Below are 12017 nucleotides of genomic sequence, written 5' to 3'. Positions count from 1 at the left end.
CGAACCCCCCCCCCCCTTTTTAAAATAATCACATTTTGTTGCTTAGCAGCCTGAAATGAAGATAGACACAGTTTTATCCAGCTGTATTTACTCAGTGCAACTTATAACATCCAAGTGAAAGATATAACACCAACATGTCAGAAAAAAATAATCACAGAGTTGGAAAAAGGATCACCCTGTCCTAAAAATGACTTGTAAACTCAAACAGGTGTAGCTAATCACCTTCTCAATGGCACACAAAGCCATTTGTGACCCTGGGCCACAGAACCAGTCATAAGGGTCCATTTTTAGAAATTGAGATTTATACAACATCTGAAAGCTGAATAAATAAGCTTTCCATCGATGTATGGTTTGTTAGGATAGGACAATATTTGGCCGAGATACAACTATTTGAAAATGTGGAATCTGAGGGTGCAAAAAAATCTAAATATTGAGAAAATTGCCTTTAAAGTTGTCCAAATGAAGTTCTGAGCAATGCATATTGCTAATCAAAAATTAAGTTTTGATATAGGCCTATTTATGGTAGGAAATTTACAAAATATCTTCATGGAACATGATCTTTACTTAATATCCTAATGATTTTTGGCATAAAAGAAAAATCGATAATTTTGACCCATAAAATGTTTTTTTGGCTATTGCTAAAAGTATAGCCCAGCGACTTAAGACTGGTTTTGTGGTCCAGGGTCACATTTGACTTTCAGCTGTGATCAGCTGTGGTCATTTTGATTAGCCTGAAAAGAGCTTTCCTGGAGCATTTCAGTAGTGCAACTGAAGCAAACAATCAACTATGGGTGGCAAGGCACTGTCAAAAGATCTCCGGGATACAGTTGTGGACAGGCACAAGTCAGGAGATGGATACAAAAAAAATTCAAAGGCTTTATCAATGCCTAGAAGCACAGTGAAGTCTATTATTAAAAAGTGGAAGGTATTTGGTACAACACAGACCCTCCCTGGATCAGAATCATAAAGAGCTTTTTTGCAAACAAGGAATTTGTTTTGGTGACAAAAGCTTCCAGGACAACAACAGAACACAGATAATAAGGAAGAAAGATATGTTAATACAATACACATATGTATGCATACGCATATATATATATATAGAGAGAGAGAGAGAGAGAGAGAGAGAGAGAGAGAGAAATAGACGATTTGTATGTGCAGTTGTGGTATATAGATGGAATAGAATAGAATTGACAAGGAATGGAGTAAGATGTAGGGTAGTATTAAGTAAACAAAAGTGGTATTGCTCATTTTTCAGCAGTCCAAACTGTCCTCTGTAGTCTTCTGATATCTGATTTTGTAGCTGAGCTAAACCAGACAGTTACTGAAGTGCACATGACAGACTCAATGATGGCTGAGTAGAACTGTGTGAGCAGCTCCTGTGGCAGGTTGAACTTCCTCAGCTGGTGAAGGAAGTACAATCTCTGTTGGGCCTTTTTAACAATGGAGTCAATGTGATTGTCCCACTTCAGGTCCTGAGAGATGGTGGTGCTCAGGAACCTGAATGACTCTACTGCTGCCACAGAGCTGTTCATGATGGTGAGTGCAGGGGGTTTTCTCCTGAAGTCCACGATCATCTCCACTGTTTTGAGCGTGTTCAGCTCCAGGTTGTTAAGACCGCACCAGACAGCCATCTGCTCAGCCTCGCTTCTATATGCACACTCATCATCGTTCCGAATGAGGCCGATGACTGTTGTCTGCAAACTTCAGGAGCTTGACAGAGGGGTCAGTAGAGGTGCAGTCGTTGGTGTAGAGGGAGAAGAGCAGTGGGGAGAGAACACATCCCTGAGGGGTGCCAGTGCTGATGGTGCGACTGTTTGACATGAATTTCACCAGTCTCACTATAGCTGTTGCTTATATGTCAGAAAACTGGTGATCTATTGACAAATGGAGCAGGGAACAGAGAGCTGGGTTAGTTTGGTCTGGAGGTGTGCTTGGATGATTGTATTGAATGCCGAACTGAAGTCCACAAACAGGATGCCCACACAAGTCCCTGGTTTGTTTAAAGGTTGTAGGATATAATGCAGTTCCATGTTGACTGCATTATATCCACAGACCTGTTTGCTAGATAAGCAAACTGCAGGGGGTCCAGTGATGTCCTTCAGATAAGCCAGCACTAGTCTCTCAAATGAATTCATGACCACAGATGTAAGGGCAACAGGTCTGTAATCATTAAAGGAGTAGTTCACTTCCAGAATAAAAAAAATCCTGATAATTTACTCAGCCCCATGTCATTCAAGATGTTCATGTCTTTCTTTCTTCAGTCACAAAGAAATTAAGGATTTTGAGGAAAACACTCCAAGATTTTTCTCCATATAATGGACTTCAGTGGTGGCCAATGGACTGAAGGTCCAAATTACAGTTTCAAAGGGCTCTACACAATCCCAGCAGAGGAATAAGGGTCTTAAAGAAACGATCTGGCATTTTCATAAAAAAACAAAAAAAAACAAAACACATTTATATACTTTTTAACCCCAAATGCAGAGAGAATTAATATTCAAACTGGCAATATGTATTGTTTTACAGAGATCCTCACATTTGTCTGAATTGGAGTGTTGCATTGTATGTTTTAGTTGATGTTTACTGCATTACTTAATTGTCAGTTATGTTATCATTAATGTTATTATGGTGTTTTGTATTTGTATGTGGGAAACATACATTTGTATTTGTCACAGTTGCTGGACAGGCCAATTTTGATTAACTTTGGGTTCCATCTGTGTTTTTATTAGTGCATTTCACAGTAACAAACATTTTTAATAGCTAAAATGGGTTGGTATGTAAAAATTATATGATTTAATGGCATACACCACTAAAAATATACTACACCAAAAGATCTGCATTTGTATGATAAAGTTCTGGCAATTTCAGCAGCCAGTTTTAATAATATATAATAATACATACATACAAACTTATTTATTTATTTTACAGTGCATTACCATGTTTTCATTTTCTTCACAAGACTATTACAGATCCTAAAAATCTGTTTGGGTGAATCATTAAATGTATGATGACAAAGCCCCGCCCCGTTTTGAGGCATTGAAACGAGGTATTTGCGTAATTTGTCTTGTCAAACGCGTTAAGCGCTTGACATCTCTGGCTGTCTGTCGTGTTGTTCTCATTCGCGGTGTATTGAATGACGTGATCTCCAGTTTATTTCAGCAGAGGACATGCGGTTATGGGCAACGCTTTGTTGAGCAGGATCCTCGGCTAGAATAAAACACCTCTAAGAACTGAGCGAGGCATTGAGAGAGGACTATTACAGTGGATTTAATGACACTCCATCAAAGCATCACATTCTGGTAGAGTGAATCTGTAATCGCATGTTACATTGGTAAACAGTGCTGGGTGGCAAGCTTTCCGAAATGCTCGTGTTATTTATGCTTTTGATCTAAAACATAACATAATCGCTGCACAGCTCATATTTTATAGTAATGTTTTCTCCAGTACGATATATATATATATATATATATATATATATATATGACAGATCCTAAAAATCTGTTTGGGTGAATCATTAAATGTATGATGACAAAGCCCCGCCCCGTTTTGAGGCATTGAAACGAGGTATTTGCGTAATTTGTCTTGTCAAACGCGTTAAGCGCTTGACATCTCTGGCTGTCTGTCGTGTTGTTCTCATTCGCGGTGTATTGAATGACGTGATCTCCAGTTTATTTCAGCAGAGGACATGCGGTTATGGGCAACGCTTTGTTGAGCAGGATCCTCGGCTAGAATAAAACACCTCTAAGAACTGAGCGAGGCATTGAGAGAGGACTATTACAGTGGATTTAATGACACTCCATCAAAGCATCACATTCTGGTAGAGTGAATCTGTAATCGCATGTTACATTGGTAAACAGTGCTGGGTGGCAAGCTTTCCGAAATGCTCGTGTTATTTATGCTTTTGATCTAAAACATAACATAATCGCTGCACAGCTCATATTTTATAGTAATGTTTTCTCCAGTACGATATATATATATATATATATATATATATATGAAGCATGCTGGATGAATTGTGCTGAACTCTGCACTGACCTTAATCTGAAAACTCTATAACAGCAGAGCAGCTGTAGGCTCTAGGAGTATTTCCTAGTTTATGGATGGCAGAGAGAGAGAGAGCTTGCATGGGGGTTCCTTCAGTGTAAAGTAGCAACAAGCCTGTGTATTTAGAGATGCACACAAGTTGACTTGAAAATGGAAACAATTTTAATTGGATCTTTGAGTTTGAGTTTAAGAGTGTGGATCTACATGTGAACATAATTGGACAAAAAAGTCAGTCAGTTTGAAGATGCATTCCTCTGAACTTGTTTTGTAATTTCTCAGGAATTTCTGCATTGCTTACTAGCAAGCTCAGAGGATTAATGCCAAAGAGGTATATGTAATAAGTGAAGAAAGCAATCCATTAGCGTTCCCATGTCAATGGCAGTTGCTTGGCAGGAAAAATGCAATGTTTTGAGCCAATCAGCATAGTGGTAAATACCATGTGACTAATGACTGTTGAGTGTCCTGCTGATGGCACCATAAGAACTCACACAGTCCCAAAACCATCACTGAGCAACCATTCTAAACTGTGATGTGAACACAATTTGTGCTTTTAAAAGCCCAAAAAAGAATCAGACACTGGTAAAACTAACATAATGAAATATTTGCGATTTTGTTAGAATACAGCGAGATTAAAGAGGTTACAGCATCTGGCTAACAGGGACATGCTAACCAGCTTAATGTAGGTTTTTGCTACATTTTCAAGGATAATTGTTTGGGTATAGCTGAACAAACTTGTTTCTGTTCATGTATTGTATGTTTTTGTGGTGAATAAATACCCTTTTTATTTCTGTTCCTCAGATCAGAAGAGACATGGATGGATACCTGCCGCCTCAGTTTCAAGCGTTGTCAGACCATAAGAAGTTTTCTCAAGACAATTCCATGACGATGGACCAAGGCACACCTTACAGCATAAACATGAATGTTTTTTTACCAGACGTCACCTACCTACGGACCGGCATGTGTAGACCTGTGAGGTCTGCGGCACCACAGATAAAGTCGGAACCTCTGCATTCGTCTTTCAACTACTCCAGTTGCCAGGGCTCGGTAGCGTCCACCATGACGCACCCAGAGTACACAAACCTCTACAGCCCAGCTGTGGAAACGGGTAGCAATGTTTACATCAAGCATGAGACACCATCCCTCGAATTCCCAGACGTTCCACTTTTTCAGCTGTTGAATTCGGAGCTCGAGCCCAGTGTGCCTGGTGGCCACTCTTGCACAGATTCCCACAATGCCACATGCCATCCAATGCCGACGTATAACAGCATTCACCCACAACCCAGCCATATTGCAGAAAGACCGCTTTGTAATATGAGCAGCAGTGGATATTCGCTACCTGCCCAGTTTGGTCAGCATCCTCAGAAGAGGGCAGCCTATCTACCACCCTCCCCTCCAAACTCAGAACCGGGCAGCCCTGACAGGAGGAAAGAACTCATACAGAACTTTTCGCCACCTCCATCATATGCTGCCAGCATGGCATCTAAAATGGCAGGTCTTACCCCTGGACCAGCACTTTCTGTCCAAACACAAGCAGTACCTGCCCAATACAACCGCAGAAACAATCCCGATCTAGACAAAAGGAGAATACATCACTGTGATGTACCAGGTGAGATTGAATTTAGCATCTAGACACTTCAGTATGTGATTATAGCATGCACTTTATTTGACATAATATTCAAGGCCTTAAAAGGAAGCTGCAGCTTTTTCCACATAGTAGGCCAGTCGCAATAATCAATATATCGTCTTATCGCGCAATATTTGTACATGACCTCAATAATTTTTGGTGACGCAATATATCGCCCATTATATTTACTTAAAAATTAATGTCACCATGTTTTGTACATTCCACTTGTGCCTGTGTCTTTTGCAGCTTCTCGTACATAACGTGGTTGTAGTCATGAGGTGCTAGTTCAAATTTAAAAAATGCTTCTACGAACAAAGTTGTATCTGCAGATATGGTCTTGTTTAGGGGTCTGTGCCTTTGTGCATACGTTTATTCAGGTTTTTTAAGGTATCTAATATTTTGATACTTAATTTCCATGATCTAAATATTCTTAAAAATTAAAAGTTTGTGGTCATTTGGAAGTGTGTAGGCCTTCTAGCATTATTATGCTGTTACATTATGATTATATATTCAGTGGCATAAAATGGTCTTTAAAATGACAATAATATCGCTTATCGCAATTATTTCTGGGGCAATATATCGCACAACAAAAAGTTGTTATCGTGACAGGCCTACCACATAGTCAATATGACGCAGCGCAGGCTTAAATGGCTATTCAGATGATTTAATGTTGCTGAATAGATATTGTGGACTGACATGACTAAACTTTGGGCAATTACTGATCTCTAGGTTGGACTTTGACTGACTAAGAGACTTAGGACACAATGGTGAAACCTTTTGACATTGTATATGAGGCTGCTGGACATGTCAGAGCTGGCCAGAATGTTAGTTCAAAGGGATAGTTCACCCCAAAATGAAAATTTCCTCACACTTGTGTTGTTCCTAACATACGTTACTTAATTGTTTTTTTCTGTGGAACACAAAGTAATATTATTTTAAAGAACTTCTTTGCCTTTTTTTATGGACAAAAACACTGAGACTTTTTTTTCTTAAATATCTGCTTTTGTGTTCCTCAGAAATTCAAGCAGGTTTGGAATGAAATTCACAGAATATATATATATATTTTTTTGCAAACTATCCCTTTAATGTTTATATTATGGATATGAGCTTTAATTTTAAAAGTTATGATATGTATTAACATTTATTGTATTCTTATGCATCAGGATGTAAGAAGGTCTACACCAAGTCCTCACATTTGAAGGCTCATTTACGTACTCACACAGGTAAGACATTTAATAAGCAATATCCCACAAATAAGAGAGCTGTTCACACAATCGTCAGTGTGGAATTGCTGTCACAATATTTCAATAAAGTTTAACTGCTATTTATTTAACAAATATACTAATCAAAACAATCAAAACTTATCTTTACCAACTGATGTGATCTGTGAAATGTATTTATTTGTAAAACATTCTAATATAAAATATTATACATTTTTATTTATTATTTATGTATTTTTTAATGTGAATTCCATCACTGAAAGTAACGATAACTTGATGTTTTTTCAGTAGCCAGTCACAGATATGCTGAGTCCATTCAGTGAAGAATCCATAAGACTGATTCAAATGGTTACTTGACTGAGTCATTTTGAATTATTTATTAAAAGGACTGGCTCATAAGGGTAATTTGGTCATAAAAGGTACTACAGTGGTTGTGCTCAGTTTATTTGATTCACTCAAGAGAACCAGATTAGACATTTGTCATTTGTTTGTGAACCAGACTATACTGGTCAGACTGTATGTTATTGCGTGCAGCCTATGAGTGTGACTCTATGGAAAGACCTTATCTTGCCATTATTACGCAGTACACAGCGTTTTATCTCATCAAATTGTGGTGGTGTTGTCCCCTCAACCTGTATTGGCCTATGTTTTATTGCAGGCGAAAAGCCATACAAGTGCTCATGGGAGGGGTGCGACTGGCGATTCGCCCGCTCTGACGAGCTAACGCGCCACTTCAGGAAGCACACAGGGGCCAAACCTTTCCAGTGCGCCGTATGTAGCCGTTGCTTCTCCCGATCGGACCACCTGGCCCTCCACATGAAAAGACACCAGAACTAGAGCCGCCCGCTCTCGTTGTTCTGACGGTGCCGCTACATTAGTTGGTTTGGCTTATGGTGTGTGTTACATCTGTATGTGTGGCCCCATAAAACCTCTTATTTTCCATTACAGTGATAAAAATAATTGCCGCCTTATTTTTCAGAGATTTCAAATGCGTAACAGAAGAGACTCATTACAGATGACAAGCTGATGTTGTTCCTGAGATGGGAGTAAAATAGATTGGGTACATATGGGGTTTGTTTTTATCTGAGGTAACGTAATACTAGGTTTCACAGTGTTCCGTGTTCAAGATTTGTAACTAGAAGTTCTTCATTTGGTGACCAAAACAGAAAGAGAAAAACTCTAATTGCTGTAATTAAAGGTTCAAACTGCTTAAGAATGAAATGTTAAACAGACCCATTAATCACTCTAATTTGCAGCACTTAGATGAGTACAGTTAATGTTAAATACATACATCATTACTGTTATTACACATAATATGGAAGCAGATCTTTAAAGTCTTAGTCTGTTGGGTTAAACTGGAAAGTCCCGACGTCATGGCTCACATGTGATTAGGTGAATAAATGGAGGTGTGGTTACAGTTGCTAATACAGGCTGTCAGATTTGAAATCACAGAGTTAAAAGTTGATAGTGTTGAGTGGTAACACCCATTTAAATTGATACTATAATTATCTTGCCTGTATACAAATCACTGAGTAACAGTAGAAAGGCTTCAGTCATGAAAATAATCTGACATTTACACAATGCATTCTTTTCATCACTAGGGTGTATATTATTTTCTGAATCAGTTCTTACATAAGCATCCGATTCTGAACATGAGCAATTCACTTTTTAGTTTAGTATATTATTAGTATATGCTATTGTCCCAAAATAAATAACAGGTAGGCCCACACAGGAACAAAAACACCAAGTGAATAGACTGTATGATGTTGTATTGTTAAACTCCAGGATTATATATGGAGATATCACAGATACTGTACTGTAGCTTCAGAAGCATGTACCAACAAATACTGAGATGGAAAGGTGTAGGTTTTTTTTAGTATTTATCAAACAAAGGTAACATTTTTAAGTAAAATACAAGACAATTGCCACTTTTGAGGACATATTTTCCAGCTTATGGTGTGATTTTAGTCTGTCTGGCCTCTTTTTAGCAGAGGTTAGCATGCTAGCTGCATGCTAAGTCAGCACAGTCACATTGTGCCTGTAAAGACTCACTGGCCAAACAGAGTTATGTTATTTGATTATTAGTGATTGCCAGCTAGTAACTTTAAGATTCTTTGTTATATAATACTTGTTAAACATGCCCAGAGTCAGCCCAGCTGCTTTGTCTCTGAGGAAGATTGTTATCGTGAAGTCAATGCATTCATGTTTCTTTGAAAAGCCTTGTGTCAATAGGGAACTCATTTATTTTCTTTCATGGAAAGGAACAATAGTTTAATTCACTATTTGACCTGACATTTAGATGATCTTTGCAGATGAGAGTATGGATCAAACAGTAGCTCAGCTGTGATCCTCTTTAGTGAATGCCATTTACTGAAAGCACTTATAGGATCACTGTGATGTTGCTCATAGCCTTAAGAGAAAATTATTGAGTTATTTCCACAAAATCACACTGGTATGAAAGCAATATCAATGGAAATGTTTCACAAAACAACAACAATTAGCAATTCTATTTACATGTTGTTCATCTGAGAGATTTTAACATTACCCTCACCAAGGCTGCATTTATTTAACAAAATTACAGTAATATTGTGAAATACTTCTACAATTTCAAATAACAGTCTTATATTTTAATGTATTTGATTATACATTTTATTCCTGTGATGGCAAAGCTGAATTTTCAGCAGCCATTACTTTAGTCTTCAGTGTCATGTGATCGTTCAGAAATTATTCTGATTTGTAATATGCTGATTTGGTGCTCAAGAAACTTTTCTTTCTATTATCAATGTTGAAAACAGTTGTGCTGCTTAATATTTCTGTGAAAACCATGATACATTTTTTTCAGGATTCTTTGATGACTAGAAAGTATGTAACATTATTAATGCCTTTAATGTCACTTTTGTTCAATTTAATGTGCCCTGGCTTTAACTTAACGTCTTTACAAAAAAAATAAAATAATAATAATAATAATAAAAGTGACTGACACCAAACTTTTGAATGATAGTGTATCATTTCTATAGAGCTATCATTAAATCAATTTTTTGCCCAGCCAGTATTGCTAATTTGCTATTAGTTCCCTTGGGATTTTATTTATTATTATCATTATTATTTAAAATGGTGTAGTAGTACTTATTAGCTTGTTAGGAACTAGTGTAATGTTATGTTACTCAAACCCAAAATAGTATAAAAACCCATTAAAAATTCTCATGGGAATCCATGGGGCAAAAATTATAATTAAGTAAATATAAAAACATGAGTTTATGCCAATATGTTCCTTACAAAATGCAAGTTTATTAACTTCCATGCCTCCGATTAGATTATCAAACAAGTATAATGTGTAGCCTCAATTTCAATTCATAGGTCAATCGTCTGGAAAAAAAAAAGGAAAGAAAAGAAAATACAGAGAATATAGCAAAAAGCACAGAATATTTAGACAACTTCTGAAGAATTAAAATAAATCTGAAACACTTTCAACCTTTGAAACGATCGGGACGTGTCATCCTCCAACAGGATTCAATCGGAAGGGAATCCCTTTGAAGTGTAGCGGGGTAAAATATCACAACTTTACAGTAAAACCAAAAAAAAAGCTCTGAATATATTTACAATACACACACTATACATAAATACAAGAAAGATAATTACAGAATATCAGCAAAACCAGAAACAAAGGCCATTGAGTAAATACTTGATTTCAAAGAAAGTAAAGTAAATACATAAACAAAGGCAATATTTTACAGAGACTCATGAGGGGAAATGCTATTCATGGAGGAATTATGCCATACCACCAGTGTCTTAACATTCAGAATATTTCCTGCGACTGCTTGATTTCCATAACTGGGGACGCATGAGAAGTTCACACAACTTTATAAAGTTAGAGGTAAACTAGAGTCCTGTTAATTAAACAAATGTGTCCTTCCATATGAGAATACCATGAAAATCTTATGCAGCTTCCATAGGAGACACATAAAGAATGTTCAAGAAACACCAACCAGGATATTTACAGCTTCAAAATGGATCATAAGGCTCAGTGCATTTCAAAGGAACAGATCTTTGTGTCATGTCTGGGTGATTAAACCAGGGAAACCATGAAAATCTTAATAATACTAGGCACTCGTCATTATTGCATAACTTTGACCCTGTTTGCCTTTACAAAATTATGCCACAAAAAAAACATAAGAATGCCAAAGGGGAGGAAAAGTAATGCAAAATTGAGTAAAACAACCCTTTATTTTTCCGTTTTTAAAGAAATGAAATCTTACCAGTATAATATTAATCACTATAGTTGTAAATTTGTTGCTCATGACTCTTGAATACTGTGTTGTGAACACTCATTTCATTGGGTTGTTTTTGCTTTTTTCACGTTTTTAGAGTCAGTATAAAACATTGAACTTACTAAAAATGAGGCAGCACCGCCTGAATACTGTAATGAGCTGAACTTTTGATTTGATTGTTCTTATAATCTGCATGCAACTACGACCGGTTGCACTCAAACCGGCCCTACATGTGCATTAACAGGGATAGGTCAGCCAAAAATGACAATTATGTCATCTTTTACTCACCTTCATGATGTTCCAACTCTGTATGACTTTCTTCTGTAGAACACAAAAGGACATATTTTTTGGAAGAATTCCAAACAAAATACTTCAAAATATCTTATTTTGTGTTTTACAAAAGAAAGTCATAAAAGTTTGGAATGACATGAAGGTGAGAAAATGATGACAGATTTGTCATTTTTGGCTGAAGTATCCCTTTAAGATGACAAGCCGTCATTGTTCTCACGCACTGAACAGCTGAACACTTTTTATTATATTAGCTAAATGAATGTCTCTGAAAAATCGGCATATTACATATAAAGATAATCCCTTGTATTTTTAAAAAAGCCCTATTTTAATAGGTATTTACAGCCTGTAAAACGGAGCAACATCTTTTCACTTTCACATATATTACAATATCTTTAAAAGTATTTTTTTGTACAGAAAATAGTCATATGCAGATCAAGTGCCTCACATTACAGACGTTTCAAACTACAGAATATGATGATAAGATACACTGGTGATTAATGTCATGTCTATCTTAAAATAATTACTTCCATACTTCATAAAAACAAGGTGCTCATGTTATGTTCAAGCACATAT

General features: G+C 36.9%; 1 protein-coding gene across 3 annotated transcripts; it reads left to right on the top strand.

Moving 5' to 3' along the window:
• The first annotated feature begins 3054 nt into the window (after positions 1–3054).
• On the top strand, positions 3055–7749 carry LOC107681307 (Krueppel-like factor 5). 3 transcript variants are annotated; one of them, XM_016477583.1, is made up of 4 exons: positions 3055–3296; positions 4840–5647; positions 6829–6888; positions 7544–7749. In XM_016477583.1, the coding sequence occupies exons 2-4, from the start codon at positions 4852–4854 to the stop codon at positions 7720–7722; spliced, it is 1035 nt and encodes a 344-aa protein (XP_016333069.1). In that variant the 5' UTR covers positions 3055–3296; positions 4840–4851; the 3' UTR covers positions 7723–7749. The 3 variants fall into 3 exon arrangements, with proteins under 3 accessions (XP_016333069.1, XP_016333068.1, XP_016333070.1); XM_016477582.1 differs by lacking the exon at positions 3055–3296 and adding an exon at positions 3573–3814; XM_016477584.1 differs by lacking the exon at positions 3055–3296 and adding an exon at positions 4658–4720.
• Positions 7750–12017: the final 4268 nt, after the last annotated feature.

The sequence above is a fragment of the Sinocyclocheilus anshuiensis genome, unplaced genomic scaffold (assembly GCF_001515605.1).
Source record: "Sinocyclocheilus anshuiensis isolate Anshui unplaced genomic scaffold, SAMN03320099.WGS_v1.1 scaffold1620, whole genome shotgun sequence".
Classification (NCBI taxonomy): domain Eukaryota; kingdom Metazoa; phylum Chordata; class Actinopteri; order Cypriniformes; family Cyprinidae; genus Sinocyclocheilus; species Sinocyclocheilus anshuiensis.
Note: the sequence above shows the minus strand (reverse complement) of the source record. Positions and strands in the feature narration are given on the sequence as shown.

Excerpts from the sequence above, each read along its gene's own strand:
- LOC107681307 (XM_016477583.1), top strand. The coding sequence starts at position 4,852 with ATGGATGGATACCTGCCGCCTCAGTTTCAAGCGTTGTCAGACCATAAG. Across the intron at positions 5,648-6,828 it reads ACATCACTGTGATGTACCAG|GATGTAAGAAGGTCTACACC; the intron begins GTGAGATTGAAT and ends CTTATGCATCAG. Across the intron at positions 6,889-7,543 it reads TCATTTACGTACTCACACAG|GCGAAAAGCCATACAAGTGC; the intron begins GTAAGACATTTA and ends GTTTTATTGCAG.